The sequence below is a fragment of the Pipistrellus kuhlii genome, unplaced genomic scaffold (assembly GCF_014108245.1).
Source record: "Pipistrellus kuhlii isolate mPipKuh1 unplaced genomic scaffold, mPipKuh1.p scaffold_m20_p_7, whole genome shotgun sequence".
NCBI lineage: Eukaryota > Metazoa > Chordata > Mammalia > Chiroptera > Vespertilionidae > Pipistrellus > Pipistrellus kuhlii.
The window spans coordinates 73,158,383-73,181,864 of NW_023425573.1; the positions used below are offsets into that span (position 1 = coordinate 73,158,383).

General features: G+C 44.2%; 1 protein-coding gene across 4 annotated transcripts; it reads left to right on the top strand.

The window, feature by feature from the left end:
- The first annotated feature begins 2,951 nt into the window (after positions 1 to 2,951).
- Positions 2,952 to 21,531, top strand: DDX18 (DEAD-box helicase 18). 4 transcript variants are annotated; one of them, XM_036420805.2, is made up of 14 exons: positions 2,953 to 3,107; positions 5,079 to 5,456; positions 7,379 to 7,519; positions 9,263 to 9,398; positions 9,789 to 9,889; positions 10,004 to 10,203; positions 10,291 to 10,405; positions 13,771 to 13,910; positions 14,946 to 15,107; positions 15,693 to 15,845; positions 16,783 to 16,896; positions 18,350 to 18,406; positions 18,730 to 18,907; positions 19,892 to 21,531. In XM_036420805.2, exons 1-14 carry the CDS (start codon positions 3,023 to 3,025, stop codon positions 20,032 to 20,034), a joined length of 2,103 nt encoding a protein of 700 aa, XP_036276698.1. In that variant the 5' UTR covers positions 2,953 to 3,022; the 3' UTR covers positions 20,035 to 21,531. The 4 variants fall into 4 exon arrangements, with proteins under 4 accessions (XP_036276699.1, XP_036276701.1, XP_036276702.1 ...); XM_036420806.2 differs by lacking the exon at positions 18,350 to 18,406 and having other exon boundaries at positions 2,952 to 3,107; XM_036420808.2 differs by lacking the exons at positions 16,783 to 16,896; positions 18,350 to 18,406 and having other exon boundaries at positions 2,952 to 3,107.
- Positions 21,532 to 23,482: the final 1,951 nt, after the last annotated feature.

Here is a 23,482-nt window from a genome sequence, read left to right on the forward strand (position 1 = left end):
AGAGTGATTATATGAATATATGAGAGATCCATTTCCCTTGTCCCTCATTTTCTCGCCTTGAAATCCCAGGCCCCAGCTCAAGGGCTTCCCCGCCGTTTTTGGTTTTAGCTGGCTGTCCCTATTCCTAGCTAACTCTCCTTTAATTCTGCTCTATGTGCATAAATAATAATGAAAACTGTTATTTAATAAAAGCCAAGCGTTAAGCTAAATGCACTTAACATATGTAAACTCATTGAATCTTCATACAGTTTCATGAGATGATGATGTTGATGATGATATCACTTCTATGAAAAAAGAAATTGAGGCTAAAAAGGGATAACTTTTTGCCCAAAATAACATAACCATTAAAATGGCAGAGTGGCCGAAACTGGTTTGGCTCAGTGGTAGAGCGTCGGTCTGCGGACTGAAAGGTCCCAGGTTCGATTTCGGTAAAGGGCATGTACATTGGTTGTGGGCACATCCCCAGTGTGGGGTGTACAAGAGGCAGCTGGTCGATGTTTCTCTCTCATCGACATTTCTAGCACTCTATCTCTCTCCCTTCCTCTCTGTAAAAAATCAATAAAATATATTTTTTTTAAAAATGGCAGAGCGGGGATTCAAGCTTATATCCACCTTATTCAAACTTAAGCCCTTAAACACTAAATTTAATTTTTCTCTGGGAGCCAAAACATTTAGCATTTTATAATTTCCAAAATAAATGTATATATATGTAAAGGGGATATATGTATGTAAAGGGGGGAAAGTATATAATTTATACATATGTAAAATTTTATATATTAAAATTATAATTTATGTATACTATATACATATAATTTATGTATGCTTATATAACATACTATATATGTTATATAAGCATATATATTATATGTTACTATGTATTATATATATGTGTGTGTGTGTGTGTGTGTGTGTGTGTGTGTGATGCTGTTCCACAACAAATTTGTTATCCCCAAAAAGCTCACCACCCCACTTTACCCTCAATGAATGCATCAATTCTGTAAGTGACAGCTCTTCTTCCTTTAATTCAATTAATCTGTAAACCTTAGTTCCTTCCTCTCCCAAATATACCCTGGATTCAATCTTCCCTTTTTATTCTTCCTGTCATTAATTTATTCGTCATTAATTTATTGATATCAATTTACTGAATTCCTTCTATATGCTATGCAGAGTCTGGAACCCAAGAATAACATCTTTGTTCTTGAGTAGTGTACTAGAAAAGAAAGAAATACAATGCCATCAAGGGTGGAAGGAGCATCAGTAGAAATCATACCCAACACACAAGAAGCCCTGAGGAGGAAGTGAGCAGACCACGGGGGTGGGGGTAGGGAGGAGTTAGGGAGCTCCCCAGAGTTGGCAGCATAGAAGCCGAGTCCTGAAGGATGAGGTGGACAAGACTGAGTGAAGGCAGTGAAGGAGGGAGGATGGGCCATGCATGGGAGACCACATGGGGGCTTGGAACAAGTGCATGAGATCCCACCACTTTCTTCTTAGATTATTGAGGTAGCCACCAGCAGGTCTCAATTCTCCCCCTTAAGCAAGTGCATGTGAGCACTGCTGATAAGTCCTTAAAAATTATCATAATATACAAAATATAAATAGCACAATGTGTATGCAGTATAGACATATATATTTAAACTGAGATATACTAGTATGTGTGTATGCATGCATAGCTATGTGTTTGTGTGTGCACACGCATGCATGGGCCAGTTTATTATTATTTTAAAATATATTGTTATTGATTTCAGAGAGGAAGGGAGAGATAGAAACATCAATGATGAGAGAGAATCATTGACCGGCTGCCTCGTGCATGCCCCACACTGGGGATCAAGCCTGCAACCCAGGCATGTGCCCTGACTAGAATTGAACCATGACCTACTGGTTCATAGATTAATCTTCAACCACTGAGTCACCCGTGGGCCCATTTAAATTGTGGCTCATCTTTTAGTCTGCCTGACCATCAACAATCTAGGCACATCGGGATTTGTTTGTTTGTCTTGGTTTTCCAACTCAGTTCAAGGTGACTTCTCTTTCAATTCATTCATATCTTGTTTAAACAGACCCCAAGTTTCTCCCTCTCCCTTCTTCCCTATGACCATGTCTAATCTCCATCAGCTCTTTCCCTGACTCTATAAATAAACAAACTAATGCAGGTTTCATTGACCCTTCCCAGGGGATTGCTCAGCCCAAACTAGTTACTTCCAAGAGGAACTGAAGCAAATTTTCAAGAAAAATATCAACTTCAGTATGAATTATCCCAATTTTGTAATAGTGGTAACTATATATTTTTAAACACTCTATGAACCTCTCTGTGCCACACACACACACACACACACACACACACACACACACACACACACACACGATAAATAAATAAATAAATAAATAAATAAATAAGATGCCTACTAGGCAGCCAAACTGCAACTTACATTCTGGACTCCTACGGGGTCCATGGGTGAGTGTTGGGGAATTATAAACCTGTTTTTCAAACTGCGGCTAACCCAGTGATGCTGCTGTGAAACTGAAGGCATAGTAATGTGAATTTTCAATGGCTCAGAACAGAGTACTTTATGGTATAATCACTGGAAAGAAACATATGAGTGAAACACAAGAGTAAGGGTGTTGCTTTGACAAAGGTCATACTTATGTAACCATTTGCACCAAGTGACATGAAAGGTGTATTTCTCTCTAAGAAACGTGGAAGGAAAATCTATGTGAAAGTCAGGTTTTGTTCCTCCCTCCCCGCCCCCCAGTGGCTTCAATGTCCCGCCAACTCTGGCTCAACAAGAACCCCGGGGCAGGCGCGGGCCTCCACCCACCAGAGGGCGCTCCACAGAATCCGTTCGCCAAGTGTAGCACGGCGCACGCGCCCGGAAGCATTTCCACCCGGGACACATTTTCGCCAGCGTTTCCTGTGACGTATATCCTGTTGGCCGCGCGGCTCTCGTGCGCACGGAGCGGAAGTAACGTCCCCGGGAGAGTTCAGAAGCCGGGCTGTGGCGCCGCTGGGAAGCGTCTGGCCAGCATGGCTCACCTGCCCATGAAGCTCCTGCGCAGGAAGATCGAGAAGCGGAACCTCAAGCTGCGGCAGAGGAACCTCAAGCTGCAGGGTGAGCTGCGCCAGCCCCCGCGCGTCCCGGCGCCCGGCGTGTCCCGGCCCCGGCGGCGCGGGCAGCACGTGTGCTTGCTGAGGGCGGAAGGCAGCCTGGGCGGCCTCGCGCGGGGACCCGAGCCGGCGCCCCTCGCCCGCGGCCTCACACCTGCCCTGACACTCCGGCCATTGGCTTCTCCTCGCCGACTTACAGCAGGAGGCGGGCCTCTTGGCTCTCCCTCCAGGCCTCCAGGTGTTCCTCCCGCTAAACCAGCTTGTTCCACCTCCACTCCCTTTTCACTTCCTCACTGCCTTCGGGTCTCACCTCGTCTCCACCTCACCTATTTCCGAGCAGGCACTTGGGACCGCCTCCATGCCCCTTGCTTTTGCATCATCAGTTTAACGTCTGTATATCTTCAAAAGAAGCTCACTGTCCCCCTTGCCACAGGCTTTCCTCTCCCTCTCCTCCTGGAGCACTTCTGCATTTACAGCTCCAAGTGTCGAATGCAAAGCTGCTCTCCATTCTATGTTCCCATCACTTCCAACTCTGGATTATAAATTCCTACGTATTTGCATCTTGCACAGAGATACATAAAAAAGGGTTCTACCTGAATGTCACCTTGCTTACCTAACTTCTGACAGTGAGCCAGAGGTCTTAACGTTGTTCAGGTTAAGCTTTTGGGGTCCGGTGTAATAAGATGTAAACCGGCGAAGGCAGTTTTTGAGGTACAGTGTCTTACCCAACTGGTTTTTAACTTGAGATGAGTTGATTGGAAGAAATCCTGGAGGAGCAAGAGCAAGGTTTGTGGGTTTTCCCCTTATATTTCCAATTCTTAACATCACTAACTTCTTTTCAGTAGTTAAAATAAAAGATGATGTGATTTCTTTATACGTAAACATGGAAACTTGTAAAGACATTTTCACCTATTTATATACACTGAGTGGCCAGATTATTATGATTTCTGAATGCATAATAACCTGGCCACTCAGTGTACTTCTCGTGAGTACCTCATTTATTTGATATCAAAGATACTATAAATCGTGCACCTGATCAGTTTTTCCCTTTTGCACTGGCTGATAGAAAGCTCAAGGCAAATAGGTGGTTGATCTCCAGCAAAAGTCTAGAATACTTTTGGTACCCATTTGAGATGCAAATACACTGAGTGGCCAGTGTATTCCGAGATCATAATAATCAGTCCACTCAGTGTATACGTATTGGAACAAATGAGTGATTTCATCAACAACCTTTAGCTCACTAACATCTAGGAAAGTTCAGGGTGAGTGTTTTGAAGTTGTATTTATATGAGAAGCAGTAGTTGTGTGAATAATATGTAAGTTGTTTTTAATATATCTGTTAGTCATATATTATTAATGTCTACATTAAAATGCATATTTTGTAACTATCATTGTCTCACCCCAGCTGTTTAAAAATTTTACCTCTTAAAGTTTTATTCCAAACTTTTAACTCTTGACCGAGATGGTTTTCTGAAATTAAGAAATGCAGCTTTCCTTTTTCCATCATTTTTCCTTTAAAAGAATTTATTTGCAACACCATAAAATTGCAAGTGTTTTAAAGAATATAGTTTATTGACTTTTAGAAAGGGAGAAGAGAGAAATCTATGTGAGAGCATAACATTGATCGGCTGCCGCCTGCTGCTACTGGGGGTCAAACCCCCAACCCGGCCTTGTGCCCTGACCTGGAATTGAACCAGCAGCCTCTTGGTGTATGGGACTGAGCCACAATGGCCTGGGCGACAGTGGTTTTAGGAATGTATTATACAACAGGTCCTCAAATAATGTCATTCTGTTCAGTATCGTTCGTTGTAACGTTAATGAGATGCCATGGGACCTTATCATTGACATTAAGTGAGGACTTAACCTTATATGAAAGGGAAGCAAAAGCTAGAAGCCGTGGAATTTCTCACTTGAGATTCCAGCTGTTTCTGAGGAAACTTCCATTCTTTGATACAGTGTGTTCTGTTTTAAACAGGGACCTGGGATGTGAGCCTATCAGAAACTCGAGATGAAGATGTGTCTCAAGAAACAGTAGCAAGTGGAAAACTTAAAAAGTCCCTAAAACAGTCTATGAATGTAGGCTTGTCAGAAGCCCCAAATGGAGATGCATGTAAAGACACAGTGGGAGGTGGAAAGGTTAAAAAGTCCCTAAAGCCGTCTATGAATAAGGGCCTGTCAGCAGCCCAAAATGGAGATATATCTAAAGGAACAGTGAAAGATGTAAAAGTTAAAAAATCCCCCAAGAAATCTACCATGTTAACCAACGGGGAAGCAGCAGTGCAGCCTCCCAACTCAGAATCTAAGAAGAAGAAGAAGAAGAAAAAAAGAAAAATGGTGGATGATGCTGGGCCTGGTAAGTTCTTCATTTTCCATTTAAACTGTTTTCCACTAGTTATCATTTTTTCTTTATTATTGTGCCACATGACATGCAAGAACCACTGATACTTACTAGTTTCCAGAAACTACCCTAGGAGCTCAAGGAAACGAAGTGGGTGTGCGGGGGCCTTACACATTAACTTCTCTCAAAATATTTGTGATGCCTTTACATTCCCTAACCACCTTGAGACCTCACTTAGAGAAGAATCTCCTTAGATATCTAGACATTTGCTCCTCTGCTAGCTGATAAACAGAACATACCATGGCACATACTTTAGTGTTACCTGCTTGCAAACAGCTGTGGAATTACTGGTCCTAATATCTGACGGGTAGTAGAATCTACTTTTCTGGCCTTTGCATGAATGAGTTCTTTTCACTTCCTCTTTTTTACCAATTCCTTTTCCTACCATAAATTCCTCCCTTCTGAAAAGAAGAGTTAGTGATAATTTGGATGTGCAAAGTATACAAAATAGCAGGAAACTTCTGACTAAATGGAACATGAACTCCCAAGTGAGGATAAGGACCAGGGCAGTTTTGTGTTGTGTTGTGTTGTGTTGTGTTGTGTTGTGGGGAAGTGCCGTTTTCTTTGGGAGACGATTGGTTGTGAGGAAGCTTACGGAGCGGTGTTTCATGGCGATGTGAGCTGGCTGAGGTTTCAAGGGAGGATAGAAGCACAGCTCTTAGCCTCCTGCCGGTCTGAGAAAGGCTTTACTGGATGGGATGCTGCAGTACCTCCTTGTTCACTTGGTCTTCGTGGTGACAGAGACCATGTGGCCTGCAAAACCTAAAACATTACTGGCTGGCCCTTTAAGAAAAAGTTTTGCCACCACCTTGGTTAGATTCTATACTATTTGTCTTGTCTGAAATAAAGCTTTCATTTGAGCGTTTCTAAATGGCACAGCTGTCTTCATGCTGCCTACAGACTAGCACATTTGTAGGTTATGAGAAATTGCTTAGAAAGTGAAACCAGATAGAGAAAAGCATGAATGTAAGACATTACAGTGACTAATATGATTCTAAAATCATCTGCTTCTTTAGGATTGTTTTTCTAAGTTGCCTAAGGAAGCGATTTATTTTTCTTCTCAAGCACTGAATTGCAGGGCTGGGGGTTTTAACCGATGGGTAATCTTTAAGAACTGTCATGAGGAAAGAGAAGTCATCAGTCATGAAGACCGGCTGGTGACATCCATGGCGTTTGAACGTGTGGCTCCTGCAGAGGCGGCCATTCCACAGGCTCAGGAAGAGGCCAGGCCTGGGCTGCCGGAGCCCGGAGTTCTGGTCTGGGGCCTTCTGCTCTAACTGACATCGCGAACCACCATAAGCTGACAGCGTGGTAGCTAACCCACTGACCAGAGGAACATGAGAGAACATGGTGGGAGCGGGAGTAGAGAAGTGAAAGCCAGAGGCCTTCCTTTCGGCCCCTCACCACTTACGTTCAAGGACGGCCAGTGTCTCACCCAGCTGAGTGGGTGGTTGCCCTGTTTGTAGTCTTCCTCAGTGACATGAAGAGCCTTTGGTACTTCTGTTCATCTTCACACAAAATTAGCTTTTAACTAATTTTCAGAAAACTGAAACCTCAGTAAAGTATATAGAGCTTGGTGTAATTAGAATACTTAAAATTGTTTGGTTAGACTTTGTAAAAGCTTATTACTGAAGATGGTATAGTACATTAAGAATCCTAAAATACAAAGTTTTGTTGGCAAATCTGTACATCCCCCTGGGCTTATAAATAAATATAATCAAATCTTTATGAAAGAGACATTCTTAGCAAATTAACGCTGGAAATGTGTTGAGCTTTTGAAGATAGACCTTTTTGTGTCACACATCTTTTATTTTGTGATCTTGTTTGGTATTTTTATTTGAAGAAAAAAATATGGGTTTTGTTCTTTAAAACCAAAGGTACCAAAAAAGCAAAAACAGAAGACAAAGTGGAAGCAGAGGAAGGTGCCCAGACCCCTGAAGCTACCAAGAACAGTGTGGAGGAGCCAGGCGACCGAGAGGAGGAGAGCGAGGTGCCCAGCCTGCCCCTGGGACTGACAGGTAACCCAGCAAGTTCCCAGATCTTTAAAATGCCGCACCTCCAGATAATAGGTTTGACTTGTACCTGGAAGAAGAAAATACTGACAAGAAATGGTTAATATCTGAAGAGCAGCTTCTGTCTTCCATATTGTGCCTTAGTTTTTGTCCTTCCTCTAGTCTTTCCTTTATTCCTGACAGTATTTTAATGATGCAAACCAACAGCCTCTGGGGTCCTTTGTTCCTTTGGTTTATCGTTTTTTAAAGTTCACTCCATGTTGTAGGGAGAACACCGTTGGCCCAGAAGTCTGGAGACCAGAGGGTGAATACTGGCTTAGTTAATAAGAAGGAATGGGAGGAAGGAATTAACATCAAAGAACTTGTGTCAGGTTAACCCCTTTTGGCCCTTGTTTCTTTATCTGTAAAGTCAAGAGTTTAGAGTAGAATTAGTTGCTCCCAACCAGAAATGTCTAGAAGTCACTTGAGTTGTTTGGTTTGGATTTTCTGTTAAAATACTCAGGCCCAACCTCAGACCTGCCTGATCAGAATTGCAAAGATGGCAGCATTCTCATCCAGGGCAATTTTGTCTCCCAGATGGGGTGACCAGCTCATCCTGGTTTGCTCAGAACATGACCAGTGTTAGCTTTGAAAGTCCAGCATCATAAACCTCCTCTATCCCAGGAAAATCGTGAGGGTTGGCCTCCAACATTTTTGTTGTCAGAACTGGGGCAGGCTACTGGCATCCCCTGGGTAGAGGTCAGGGATCTGCAGGACATCCTGTGTACAAAGGACAGCCTCTCACGACAGAATTCTCCAGCCCAAGGTGTCGGTCGTGCCAAGGTTGACAGTACCTGAGGTTAGCCAGGCCGCGTAGGAGTAGGGGCTCCTGGGGTGGGGGGGTCAAGGGTGGCAAGGGCATTGGTGCTCCCCTGCTGAAGGACGCACACCCGATACGAGGTCCCGCTCACAGTCCGCCTGTGTCTGACTCAGTTGTCGTTTGGGAGTAAGATTTACCACTCTTGTTTTACTTCACTTTTGGCTTTTATTATCCTCAACTAGAGTCCTGGTGCACAAAACTTGTGCACGGGTGGGGGAGGGGGGTGTCCCTCATCCCAGCCTGCAGTGACGCGAGCATGCAAGCATTCTGCGCCGGCCTGGCCAGAGGCCCTCCGAGGCTGGGCACGGACTGCTTGCCTCATTGTCGGGGCAACAATGCAAGTGTCCCTCCCACCCTCCAGCCGCTCAGTGCCCACTGCCCAGAAGCCCTCTGTGACCCCGCTGTCAGTGTCCGTTTACCCTCACCCCCACCCCCAGGACTGGGGGACTCTGGGGGGCTGAGAGGACTGGGTGCCGCCATAATTGTGATGGGGTGATGGTCAATTTGCATATTCCCTCTTTATTAGATAGGATGTTTCCACTTTTTATTTCAGATTTCTTAAACGTTTTATTTCTCTGCACTCCTGTCCCCAACCCCACCCATGACATTTTAATTTCCTTTAATTTAAATCCCTTGGTTGTACTTTCTCTCTCCCCTTACTATTTTGTTACATTAGGGGCCATCAGCAGAGGAGACGTCTTAAAAGTGTAGGGTCTTTTTTCTTAGTATTTCATGGGAATGGTTGGGATTTAGCCTTAGTGAAAGAAGCTCTAATAAGTTTGACGGCAACCCAGTAATACTTACAATCAGCAAAACTAATTTAGACAGTCTAGCTGAATTAGCCAATAAAAAATGGCAAATTTGCTAATGATACACTGTCTTTCATTTAGGAGCTTTTGAGGACACTTCATTTGCTTCTCTTTCTGATCTTGTCAATGAGAACACTCTGCGGGCAATAAAAGAAATGGGCTTCACAAACATGACTGAAATCCAGCATAAAAGTGTCCGACCACTTCTGGAAGGCAGGTATGATTAAATGGATGTTTGGCCATTAGAATCTATTTGTAGTGCTAGGTGTTTGCCAGGAAAGTTTATGCCCGGGAGCTACCAGTGTGTTTTTTTGATTTGCATTGTGTTAGTTTACATATCCAACCTGCATTAAAAGCTTTAAATTACTTCCTGGAGTTTGAAGATGTTCACTTCTGTTTCCTGGCACGAGTCTCACCTCTGAGTTAGGTGTTTTACTCAGGTGGTTGAATTCAGTGATAAAAAAAAAAAAAAGGAGGAACTTTGTCTTTCTTGATCCTGTTCCAGCCTTGGAGCCTGAAACACCTGTGATTCAGCATGCTGGCTGTTCTGTAAGTACCTGCTGAATGAGTACCCTGATGTCTCCTCCTTCCCCCTTTTACCACTTAGGGATCTTCTGGCAGCTGCAAAAACTGGCAGTGGCAAAACCCTGGCCTTTCTCATCCCTGCAGTTGAACTCATTGTTAAGTTAAAGTTCATGCCCAGGAATGGTAAGCCTTTGGTCCGGTTGTTTCTGCCATTGTCTCACTAGAAGTTCATTGCGGCTTTTATGAACTCGTGATAATTAATTTGACTTTTTCCATATTCTTTTTTTTGCTTTTTAGGAACAGGAGTTCTTATTCTGTCCCCTACCAGGGAACTGGCCATGCAGACTTTCGGTGTTCTGAAAGAGCTGATGACACACCACGTGCACACATACGGGCTGATAATGGGCGGCAGCAACAGGGCTGCTGAGGCACAGAAGCTTGCCAACGGGATCAACATCATTGTGGCCACACCAGGCCGTCTCCTGGACCATATGCAGGTGAGAGAGCACTTGTGTACTGTCCCATTGTCTTGTGTCAGACAAACTTGGCAGCTAACAGTGTTTCTTTGTCCTTTGTCTTGTTAGAATACTCCAGGGTTTATGTATAAAAACCTGCAGTGTCTGGTTATTGATGAGGCTGATCGTATCTTGGATGTTGGGTTTGAAGAGGAATTAAAGCAAATTATTAAACTTCTACCAAGTAAGTGGTATCTATATGTGGTTTGCAAAGTGGTGGTTAGAAGCACATGAGAGTTGTTCTTATATGAAAACTGTTAATACCAGAATTTCAACACATTGCGACGGATCATGAGAATTCTCGCATTGCATTACACAGTTTTACAAAGTATCATACTTTAAAAACATCATCTTGGCCAAAACCAGTTTGCCTCAGTGGTAGAGCATCGGTCTGCGGACTGAAGGGTCCCGGGTTCGATTCCGGTCAGGGGCATGTACATTGGTTGCGGGCACATTCCTGGTAAAGGGGGGGGGGGGTACAAGAGGCAGCTGGTTGATGTTTCTCTCTCATCGACGTTTCTAACTCTCTATCCCTCTCTCTCTCTCTCCCTCTCTGTAAAAAATTAATAAAGTATTTAAAAATAAAAATAAAAACATCTTGTAAGAACATATAATAACTTCAAAATGCAATGGGTACTTAATTTTAAAGTGTGCCTTTAAAATTTATGTAAAACGTTTTTTGTACTCATTCAGTAGAAACTTACCTGGCCACTGGGTAAAGCTAGCAGTAAAACTATTGGTCCCATCTTGGCTGGATTGGCTCGGTAGATAGAGCGTCAGCCTGCGGACTTGGGAGTCCCGGGTTCGATTCCAGTCAGGGGTACATGCCCAGGTTGAGGGCTCCATCCCCAGTGGGAGGCGTACAGGGGGCAGCCAATTTTCTATTATCATTAATATTTCTATCTCCCTCTCCCTTTCTCTCTGAAATCAATAAAAAAAAATTTTTTAAAAAAAACTACTTGTCTATAATGTGTTAGTATAGCCACATGAAGTCGTAGAGGTAGTTTGCAATATAAACATCAAACTTATTAGTAACTTAATGCATTGGTTTTGCCAAGTTAGAGGTTTAATGCAAGTGAAACAGTCCAAACATGTCTCATTCCCTTTCGTCCCACCACCCTCGCCTTTTCTTCATCCGGCACCTCCCAGGCAGCCGTAGACTTGTTGCCTTCTGTGGGATGTGAGTTGTACATACCTTGGTTATAGTATTTGTAACATTATAAGCTGCTTACATCTGTAATAAGGCCATGATTCCATTCATTATACAATTTGTTTTTTAATGTTTTACTGAGATATAATTGACATGATCTATACATATTTTAAATACCGTTTGATAAATTTTTCCATTTCACCCATGAAACCATTATCACATCAGTATAATAAACATCTCCATAACCCTCTAAAGTGCGTTCATGCACCTTTGTACTCCCTCTCAGCCTCTGTAGGAGCAACCTCGCCTACTACCAACAGCCGCTCACACACCTCTCTCCCAGGCAACTGTTGGTCAGCCTTCTGTCACTGTAGATGAGTTTGTATTTTCTAGAGATTTATGAAGTTGCTACAAACATTCTACAGCTTTTTTATGTTTTCTTTCTCTTGTATAACTACTGAGGAGTGGAGTGACTAGTATATTTAACTTGTACCATTTTATATTTCTTTCCTTCAGCAGCATACAGAAGTTCCACTTCTACCTATTAAGTCTTGGGATTAACTTCTCACTGGTCTTTTTCAAAATTGCTCTGGCTGTTCTCCTTTGCATTTCTGAATGTTAGAATTAGTTTGTCAGTTTCTGCTCCCTAAAAATACCTGGTTGGTTGAGATTTTATTGAATGCTAGAGGTCCAGTGCATGAAATTCATGCGTGGGTAGGGTCCCTAGCAGCTGCCAGCCAGGACCTCCCTTCCCCCGGCTGCCTGCCGCCCCCGCCAGCCAGGGGGAAGCCAACATCCACCATGCTCTGCACCACCCCTGGTGGTCAGCACATGTCTAACTCCTGGTTGGTCAAACTCCCGCCTGTGGGGACAGTTTGCATATTAGCCTTTTATTATATAGGACTAGACGCTCAGCGTACAAAATTGTGCACGGGCAGGGTCCCTAGGCCTAACCTGCTATCAGACCCATCTTCCACCTGCTCACCAATCCTGGGTCCTGCCCCACCAGCCAGCTAGTTCCCATCACTGGCCCTGGGTCCCACCCTGCTGCCATCACCAGCCACCATGTTCCCCTCACCCAGTTCCCCTCGCCAGTCCTCATCTCGCCCCACTGCTGCCACCAGCCAGCTGGTTCCCCTCACCGGCCTTGGGTCCTATCCCACTGCCACCTCCAGCCACGCGGTTTCCCTCGCTGGCCCCAGGTCCTGCCCTGCTGCCATCACCAGCCATCCAGTTCCCCTCACCCATTTCCCCTCGCCAGCCTCCCACCTTATAGCGACTGGTCAAGCGGTTATTCCCGCCATTATACTTATTGTCGCTAGCCTTTTATTATATGTTACATTGGTAAAAGGCAACAGTGAGTCAGTTCAATCTACGAATAAGGTATATCTCCATTTATTAGCTCCTTAATTTCTAAGTACTTAATTAAAATCCCTATTTCAAATTGTTTATTTTATGTACATATATGGTTGATTTTTATATACCCATTTATGTTTGGCAAATAATTATTTCTTTGTTCATTTGGATTTTCCACATAGGTAGTCATGTCATCTACAAATAAAAAAAGTAGATAAATTCTTCACTTAATATTTTTGTTGCCTGATTGCACTGGTGAGAACCTCCAGTACAATACAGAATAGAAGTAGTGAGATAAGATTTTTCTAATGCCCCTTATCAGATTGAGGATGATCCCTTCTGTTCTCATTTGCTTAGATTTTTTTAAAATCAGAAATAGATGGTGAATTTTGTCAAAAGCTTTTTCTGTACCTTTTGAAATGATCCATTTTTTTCCTTTAATTCGTTAATATGGTATGCTGTATTGGTTAATTACCCAATGTTGAAGCAACCAGCCCTGCACTTACAGAATAAACCCTACTTAGCCATGCCTTATCCTTTTTTATATACTGCTGGATTCGCTTTGCTAAAGTTTGTTTAGAAATTTTGCATTTCTGCTTATGAGTCGTTGGGTTTGGATATTGGGGTAATGGCCGGCTTCAAGAATAAGCTGGGAAGTGAGTTCTCTATTGTCCTGGAGAATTAGTGAAGAATCCATAATATTTCTTCCATAATAGTCTGCTAGAACTCACCACTGGGGGTGTTGGGGCTGTAGTTTTCTTTACATGAAGATTTTAAGTACAATTTTTTAAATAATTACAGGCTAGTCAAGTTTTCTATTTCTTCTTGAGTGAGCTTTAGCAATTTGTCTTTCAATCAAGGAAATTGTCCATTTCATCTGAGTTGTCAAATTTATGAACATGATGTTGTTACTGATATTCCCTTAATCTCTGAAGTGTTACCATGTCTCCCATTCCTGATAGTTCTGCTATCGTTTGTAGTTGTGAAGCAGTTCTAAGGATTCCCTGAAAGGTTCGGATTATTCTTACGTGTATGTGTTTCAGTACGCAGACAGACCATGCTCTTTTCTGCCACACAAACTCGTAGAGTTGAAGACCTGGCGAGGATTTCTCTGAAAAAGGAGCCGTTGTATGTTGGTGTCGATGATGATAAAACTAACGCAACAGTGGATGGTCTTGAGCAGGTATTATTGTCAGTACCTTCTGTGTTAAGTGTGGGTACGTATGTGTCCTTGGAGTATCCTCCAAAAAGTGGTGGGTTCTTGAACTTTCAATTAAAATATAATGAACTTTGATATTGGATCTCTGGCTTTTCCAACATAATGTCACTTGAACTAATAACTTAATTAGCTTTCTTTACTGTCTCCTAATACCACTACCACAGGAAGCATCATTAACCACTATTTAAAAGCTCTGAGTTAGAAGGTGGAGGAGAGACTGGTTTCAGGCACATAGCTGTGGGAAATTAGAAATGAGGTGACAGAGACCTAAACTAGATCGATTAAAGATGGGACCTGAAGCCCTAGCCGGTTTGGCTCCGAGAATAGAGTGTCAGGCTGTGGACTAAATAGTCCCAGGTTTGATTCTGGTCAAGGGCACATGTCCAGTTTGTGGGCTCGATCCCTAATAGGGGCATGCAGGAGGCAACCAATCAGTGATTCTCATCATTGATGGTTCTCTCTCCCCTTTCCTCTAGGAAATCAATTTTAAAATATTTTTTAAAAATTGGGCTTGAAGATCGAGTCTTTTGGAGAATGAAATATTTTCTGTAACAATTCAGCTTAAAAACCTTTCATTGGTGTTTTGTTTGTTTTTTAAATATATTCACCCAGCTTTGTGCTCTTGTTTTGGACTATGTTTGTAAGCTGTGATTATTTGAGATGTTGCTGCTTAAGAGCTTTCAGAAATTAATTATTGATATATCTTGAGAGTTCCCATTAGTAGTTGAGATATTAATATGTTATGGTTGCAAGAACTGTTGATAACCAATAATCTCAGAAATAATTAAAAGAATTTAATGCCCAATGGATACAGCCTGTTAAAGGAATCTAAAGAGCTTAAATTCGTCTTATGTTAGGGATGCTGTGTTACAATGGCAGGAATTCTACTGTAGAGAAAGCACAGCAGAGTGTGTGCAGTGTGCCAGCCATCATATTGGCTCATGCAGCTGCAAATGTCCCTTTGGTAATTTCGTGTCTGTTCGTTTGAACTGCTTCTAGGGATATGTTGTTTGTCCTTCCGAAAAAAGATTCCTCCTGCTTTTCACATTCCTCAAGAAGAACCGGAAGAAGAAACTCATGGTCTTCTTCTCGTCTTGTATGTCCGTGAAATACCACTATGAGCTGCTCAACTACATCGATTTGCCTGTCTTGGCCATTCATGTGAGTGAAGTTCATTAAAGTTAGGTTGTGCTGCCTTAGCCAGTTTGGCTCAGAGCATCAGTCTGGAGACCAAAGGGTCCCAGGTTCAATTCCAGTCAAGAGCACGTGCCTCAGTTGCAGGCTTCTCCTCAGCCAGGCCTTAGTCAGGGCCAGTGCAGGAGGCAATCAATTGATGTGTTTCCCTTAACATCGATGTTTCTGTCTTCCCTTCTGTCTTCCACTCTCTCTAAAAATCAGTGGGAAAATATCCTCGGGTGAGGATTAACAACAACAACGAAAAAAAAAAAACAAAAACAGGTTGTATTTACCCAGGTGTATAGACTGGGTTTGAGGTCTGACTCTATAGTCAGTCAACATTGGTGAGTGGTCCTATGTGTGTCGGGGGGGGGGAGGTAGTTTTGCTGGGTTTGAGGAATGAGAACCACAAGGAATAAGAGACACCCTCGACTGGGGAAACAGGACCCAGGCCAGGGAGTGAACTTGAAGTAAAGCAGGTTCACAGCTCTACAGTTCAGGGGTTCGACATCTGAACCTCCCAACAGCTTCATGTTTCCAGCTCTAACGGATATTTTTATTTGATTCTAGGGAAGGCAGAAGCAAAATAAGCGTACCACCACATTCTTCCAGTTCTGCAACGCAGATACAGGGATATTGTTGTGCACAGACGTGGCAGCTAGAGGGCTGGACATTCCTGAAGTCGACTGGATTGTTCAGTATGACCCTCCAGACGACCCCAAGGTAAGGGGCATCCTCGGGTGTCTCAGGATGGCTGTGCACATTGAAGAGCACTCTTGTTATGCATGTCGTGTTTCATTGCACATAAATGTGCAGTAGTTCTCAGATTTAGGAGAAAAAATAGTGTTTAGGGTTTTTCAGGACCCAAAGGCTGTGTAAGGAGATTTAAAAGGCATCAGTTTGGCTTAAGTTATGATTGTTATATGCTTGGGTTGATTTGCTAAGAATAGTAGGTCTCAGAAGGAAATAAAATTTGCTTATATATAAGACTGTAATACATGTAGTAAAACAAGTTTACTAAGTATTTTCAACAAACCTATAAAATAAAAGGGTAATATGTAAATTGATCCTAATGGCAGAACAACTAGTCGCTATGATGCACATTGACCACCAGGGGTCAGTGCACTCCCTCAGGGGGAGCTAGGCTCGGCCACAAGCTGGGCTGAGCACTGTGAGCGCGGTGGCAGCGGTGGGAGCCTCTCCTATTTCCTTGGCAGTGTTGAGGATGTCCGACTGCAGGGATTGGGCCTAAGCCAGCAGGTGGACATCCCCCAAGGGGTCCTGGACTGTAAGAGGGCGCAGGCTGGGCTGAGGGGAGCACCCCCAACCCCGAGTACACACATTTTCATGCACTGGGCTTCTAGTAGATTATATAGTTACTGGCATTTAAAAATTTTTCAGAAAGCCATTTTGAGGTCGAAGCACACTTATTGGTCATTTTATTAGACCATAGAGCTAATGTGAATTTCATGTCCAGCTTTCCTTTGGCCTCGGTCATTGTCCTGTTACCTCTTTGGGGATGGGACATGCAGAAGGAATTAACGGGGAGGGGCACCCTCTCATAAAGAGTGCTGACCTGCCCCCACCACCAGTCCCGGGAATGCAGGCTGCCACGGGTGCCTGTCAGGCTGTGTGAACTCGGGTGTTCTCTCTCCCAAAGGAATACATTCACCGTGTGGGAAGAACTGCCAGGGGCCTGAACGGAAGGGGGCATGCCTTGCTCATCTTGCGTCCTGAGGAGTTGGGTTTCCTTCGTTACTTGAAGCAATCCAAGGTAAAGGTCTCTGCTTGGGAAGTCTTAATTGGAACAGGTCCTGCCTGTGGAGCTGTTGGCCTGTGCAGGTGGCCTCGGTGTCCCAGGAGTCCTGAGTCATGGCAGTGCTCCTGGAACAGTTGTTACAGATGTTGAACAGATGAGGTTCTGTGGGGCTAGCCCAGGAAATGTGATCCGAAGGAACCACCCCTATGGCTTAATCCTTGAGTTCCACGTTGGTCAGCAATGCATCTGTGTCCTCGCCGCCTCTGCCAGGCCTGTGGCCTCTTTGAAGCCACCTCCCCTCCTGTTAAACCCCTCACACCTGAGCATCGCTCCTCCCGCTCCCCTCCCTGCAGTCTTCTCTGCATCTTTTTCTCAGGCATCTTTCCTGTTACGTAGTGGGGACCTCGTTCACTCCTGCCTCCTCCTCTTTCTCTTTTTTCTCCTCTTCTGTCCCTCATTCAGCTGGTTTGTCTTCAGTCTCTCCCTTGCAGTCAGCTCTTTACCAGCTCAAGTCTTTCACAAAGAAAAATAACTTCAACCCAAAACCCACTCTCCTACCCCTCCAGTCTGGCTGTTGCCTTTCCTCTGTCTGCAGTTTGAATCGTGGTTATATTTCCTCCATTTTTCCACTCACCCTGTGGTCCAGCCTATCCACCAAACCTGAATCCATTATAGCTCAGTGTCCTCCATTGCTGTGTCTGGTGAATGCTCACCGGGCCTGCTCGTCCCTGCATTTGCCACCTTGTCAGCTCCCGGCACAGTCTTGCCAGGTGGATTTTCCTCATTCCACATCTCAGCAAAGCTTTCCAGAATTACCACTAGATTTGGCACTTTTCTCTGGAATCCCTTTCCTGGTTCTTTAGACCGCCGCTGGCCTCAGCTAGCTGTGTCTGTTCTGGGAAGCCAGCCCGGACCTCCTCCGTGTCCCACAGCAGGCTGGGCAGCTGCGTCCTCCCGGCACCCAGCACAGGCCTGGCCCTCCTTCCACTTCAGTGACGGCACCGGAGGGCCCTCCTATGGGGGTTTGTGGTCCTCGTGACCTGGAGTCAGTCCCACACTCCGGTCAGAGGGTGTCATGAAGGGGCAGCTCCTGCATGGAGAGCGAGGGGTCCTCTAAGAGCTCCAGGCCTGTCTGGAGCGAGGGCTTCTTGACCATGCCTGTAAAACTCCTCACCTTCCCTCACTGTTTGTAGGGCTTTTCACTTTCTCTTCGTCTAAATTAGGGGTGTCGAACTCAATCAGAGAAGGGGCCAAAATCTAAAATCCAGCCTAAATCGCGGGCCGAATGGTTTACTGAACAGTCATAAACTGTCATTGTGATGGAAACGCAGCGGAGTGCAGTGATGACAGCGCGGTGCCGGCCACATTGCAAGGCCTGGCGGGACGGATTTGGCCCGCGGGCCTTGTGTTTGACACATGTGGAAACGATCCATCCTAGTTTACTAGTCTTCACGCTTTTGTTTTCTAGGTTCCATTAAGTGAATTTGAGTTCTCCTGGTCCAAGATTTCTGACATTCAGTCTCAGGTATGCTTCCTTCTGGCTGCCTCAGCCTCGTCCCAGCATTGCCTGCCTTTGCCGAGCTCCGCTGGCGGGCATTGCCTCCTTTATCCCTGAGAAGTGTGCTTCGTGGTCAGTCTGGTTTCTCTCTGTGCCAGTTACCACATGTCTGCTCTGCGTCGGCTCAGGCCAGGCCACACGGGAGCTTTGTACTTATTCTTACTGTGGCATGATTCTGCAAATATTGCAAAGCTTGGAACAAGTGTATTAGCACAAATGTTTTTGTAGGGTGGTTTTTCTGATATATACGAAATCTATTGTATTAAAAACAATGTTTCTTTCCATTTCAGCTTGAAAAATTGATTGAAAAGAACTACTTCCTGCATAAGTCAGCCCAGGAAGCATATAAGTCGTACATTCGAGCATATGATTCCCATTCTCTGAAACAAATCTTTAATGTAAATAACTTAAATTTGCCTCACGTTGCTCTGTCCTTTGGCTTCAAGGTGCCTCCCTTTGTTGATCTGAGTATCCTTTTCTTTGTTATGAATTGGTGCTGGAATCGTGGGACAAAAGCTTGCTCGGGGCATGTGGGCTTAGCGCTGGGTGGCTGGGTGTGCACTCTGGCTGGGAGAGGAGGCACGGTGCTCAGCCTGGTCACTGCATGTCAGGCAGGGATAGTGATGGGAGTAAGGATGACAGAAACATGACTCTTATGACTTAGCCTTTAGGAAAGTAAAAGGAATTTCACTGGCAGAGCCCGAGGGAGCTGTGCAGCCTGGGGAGCGGCCAGGGGGTGGCAGGGCTTGGGCTGCGGTACAGGTTTGGTCAGCTGTGTGAGGCCTGGAGGTTAGGATGCCCTGAAGCCAGAGAGAAGGCAGGACCTCTAAGGAGCTGCTATCCTTAGAGCTGTTTCGTACCAGGAAGTTGCAAGATCAGCAAAAGAAAAGAAAACTTAAGTGCCACTCAAAATAAAAGGCAAAGGGGTATCTCAGTTGCTTCTGTTGCAATTTATACTCACATTTTCATCAGAAGAAACAGCAGCTGAAGTGAGGCCTGTTCATAATGCTGTGACCTTGGCTCCTGAAGGAGAAAGCCGGATTTGGGCTGCATCCCCAGTGGGCGCTGAGTAAATGCCTGTACGTTTGGCATTTACTTAATTGCTTAAGCATTCCTGAGTCAGCCCCAGTGGAGGGGAAAGTCACTTGTTTTGACACAGGAAGTATATTTTGTGCTCCCTATAAACTTGCTGATTTACCTCTTTATTTCTTAAAGTAAATTGTCTTGAGTTTTATTGTGTGGAGGAAATAATGAATGATTAAGATACTGGACTTAAACTCATTCCCCTAATTTTAGTCCTCAGTCACAGGGCACTCCTGGTTTCCTGCAATGTGTTTCATAGGCTCCTGTTATGCGTTTGCATGTCATGGAGGGTGTGCTGCTGGGTGCCTGTGGAGATGTAAGGTGGGAGGTTACCTTTGTGTTGCTTGATTCCCTTAACATGCACTTCAGACGTGAACAGCAACGAAGGCAAGCTGAAGAAGAGAGGAGGCGGCGGTGGATTCGGCTACCAGAAGCCCAAGAAAGTGGAGAAGTCCAAAATCTTCAAGCACATTAGCAAGAAGCCTTCCGACGGCCGGCAGTTCTCCCACTGAAGACCGTCCCTCCGCCTTCGGGGCTTAGTCCTGAAGGAGGGGCTTTTCTTGCTCCAACAGGACTTTTTACTCTGGCATTGGGACTTATCTGACAAGAGTGTACATTGGCATGGATTACAAGCAGTGAGCACTTTCCAGCAAGTCTTGTTTATTTCGAGTTAAAAAACAAAAACAAGAGTTCATTTTTTCTTGATTTCCCAAGGACCACACAAAGGGTTTTTTTTTAATCTTTGTTGTGATTAAATGATTTTTTAAAGTTAAGCTGTTTTTTTTAATCTCATTTGTCATTGAGATTTAATTGTTTTAATTCTTTTTTGTACCTTCTGGTGTCTGAATATTTTTGCAATATGGATTGCTATAGCAACCTGCTGAAACGGGCAGGTCACCCAGTACACTGGAGGTGGTTTGGGGTGACAGTGCAAGGAAACTGGGTTGGTTGGTTGGTTGGTTGGTTGGTTCTTTCTTTTTTTCTTTCTTTCTTTCTTTGGCCTTAATGATAGTTCCTGATTTCTCCTGAAAGTGCTGTCGTGAACAAGGACAGAGCTTTTGAAGTACCTAAGATGCACCTTCAACTAAAGGTGGCATCGATTTTTAAATACGCCAGGCTTTAAAACAGCCTTTCCCCATTTTGTTTTAAGAGCAAGAAACATGAGGTGTGCTTTGAATAAAATGCTCCTGTTTGGAGTTGGAGGAGAGCTGAGGTTCCTGGCCGCCTCTACACCAACGTAGGTGTGGTAGTTTGCTGCTCTCCTTGTGATTAAAAGACCTTTTAAAACAAAAAGAGTAACGACACGCCTCTTTCAGGCTTGTTTCAGGTGGGGCTTGCTTGTTTGGGGTTAGTGAGCCCTTCCCACTCCGAACGCCTTAGCAGGTAAAACATCTTTTTGAGGAAAGAATTTGCTTCTTTCAGATCAATGAGCAGGGCTCAGAGAGAGCGGGAGTTGAGTCACGTGGTTTTCTGCTGTGGGAGCTTCTGATCTGTGTTTTATTTTTATCTCTACTGTGCTTCATGACTACAAATGGTTATTACCATTTAAAACCAAAGTGCTGGCATTGCTTTGCTGTTGTGCCATTGGTATTGTAGACTCTTGTGAGTTACAAGGACACTGAGAACATCAGATGGAGAGGAAACCGGCGGGTGGAGAGCGTTCCGGAGGGACCAGAAGCACTGGTCTGCTGGCCGATCACCGACACGTCCTGGCCTGTGCTGGGGCAGACCTGGATTGCTGGATCCTGACATTTAACAACTATTTCTCTATCCAATAACTTGTTTTTCTTTTTTGTTTCAGAAATTATCACGTTTCAAAAATATGTACAAAACAAAGGAAAGAATATTTAATCACTGAAAACAAATAAAGACTGAATATTTTGTTATATCCTTCCAGTGTTTTATATACATACTTCAAATGTTTTTATCAAGTGAAATTCTATACCCACTATTTGCGACCAACTTGTTTGATAACGTTATTTTCCCATGTCATTAAATAATTACATCAAGTTCGTGTTTCGTTTATTAAGGTGCTTTGTTAAACATGCTGTGTCTGCCAGGATTTGGGCCCTAGATACCTGCTTGTCCCAGACTGGTTACCTTATCTCGGTGTGTCTGAGAGAAGATAAAGATCGTTCTATCATAAAGATTGTTCCTGCTATAATAAAGTACCTTATTTCAGGTACTTACTAAGGTCTATGTGAGATTCTGCTGGCAGGATGGTTCAGGTTAGGGCACCCAGACTTGACTCTGCTGGCCAGGATTCAGACAGGGAGCCAGTGCTAGAATCAGACACAGGATCTGGGCAACACCTGCAAGACTTAACTGTGAGAGGAGAAGGCACCTCGGCTTCCTGTGAACATGCATCAAGGAAATCGTCCCAAAAGGGAAAAGAATCTGCTGAACAGCCGCCGGCCAGAGGCCCGGGAAGTACTGTGCAGGCCCTGGGACTTCATCCTGCCGCTGTTCTACAGACGCTGAGAGGACGTGAGGCTCTGGGTCAGAGCAAAGAACTTTATTCTGGACATGGGTGTAGCCAGATCTTCATGGATGCTGGTTCACCACATTTGATAAGTCTCATGGGGTACAGAAAGGGCCTGTGATGGCCTCTGCAGGCAGTGGGCTATGTTACAGGAGGGGGGAACATTGAGTGTGGGAGATTCAGCACTTCAGAGTAAAAGGAAGCAACGTTTGCCCTTAGCCCAGGGGAGAGGTACTCATCAAAATAATTTTTAAATATAAATACAATTTATAAAATATAAATATTTAATATATATATAAATAAAGTACCTCTCCTTCAGAGAGGGAGAGAGAAACATCAATGAGGAAAGAGAATCATTGATTGGCTTCCTCCTACACAGCCCCTACCGGAATCGAGCTCACAACTGCAACCTGGGCACATGCCCTGACCAGAATTGAACCTGTGACCTCCTGGTTCCTGGGCCAGTGCTCAACCGCTGAGCACACTGGCTGGGCCTTACTCAGCCTTCAAGGTGGCCTGCTGCAAACCCAGCTTTGAGAAATGGCCTGGGGAGGGAGCAGTCTGAACAATGGAGACAGGAGACCAGAATTGCTGAGACCAGCTCAGTCACAAGGCAAGTCTACAACCCTCTCATCTCTGTATCAGCTAAGGGGAATGATGCCTAACAAGGGTGTGGACAAGATCAGCTAAATAAAGTGAGTGACAGTGTTACACATATTTGAGAGATTAAAATGGTAAAAACAAGATCCATGTCAAAAGATCACAAGCGAACTGGATCCAAGGTTTAAGCTAGAAGTTCAAAAGCGTAGTGATAATCATCTATTAACACTAGTCAATCCTCTTTATCATAATCTGAGAGTTGTGATCGCCTTCCTTTTTAAAATGAGGAAACTGGGTCTCGAAAAGCCTAAGTTGCTCACAGCCTTGAACCTAATAACCAATATGACATGCAAACCGCACCCAAAGGGAGAACAGGCAGCAACAGAAAAAGTGTTGAGAGAAATCTGCAAACTAAAAAGTTGAAATCAGACAAGAAAAAAATGTAGATGGTTAGGAGCAAGGACGGGAATAAAAGCGTGCCACGCATCTGGCTGTTGCAATATGAACGCTTTTACATTTTTATATTTGCTCTCGTTATGGTGTTTATCCAATCAAATAAGGGAAAAACTATTGTGAAACCATTTCATAAGGCTAGTCATTTCCCTCTAAACTTTAGAGTCTAAAGGATTTCCCTTTAAACTTTATAGAGTCTAAAGGATTATCTTCTTCATGTCATTTTGCTCAAAACCACCCATGTTCCGTTTTCTCCAGAATCAAGTCCAAACCTCGGTCCTCAGCATTTCCCTGCATGTTGTCCTCCGGCTGCCTTGACCCCAGTGACTCACTCCTGCGGGTGCAGGCCTCCTTCCATCTCCAGTATCCATAGCCCCCCTACCCTTCAGAGTGTAAGGGCTGCTCTGCCCACAGCTTCCCCTGTT

What these genes read in the sequence shown, in the direction of transcription:
- DDX18 (XM_036420805.2), top strand. Translation starts at nt 3,023, where the DNA reads ATGGCTCACCTGCCCATGAAGCTCCTGCGCAGGAAGATCGAGAAGCGG. An exon ending in TGCCTGTCTTGGCCATTCAT is followed by an intron (nt 15,108 to 15,692) that starts GTGAGTGAAGTT and finishes ATTTGATTCTAG; the next exon opens with GGAAGGCAGAAGCAAAATAA. An exon ending in ACCCTCCAGACGACCCCAAG is followed by an intron (nt 15,846 to 16,782) that starts GTAAGGGGCATC and finishes TCTCTCCCAAAG; the next exon opens with GAATACATTCACCGTGTGGG.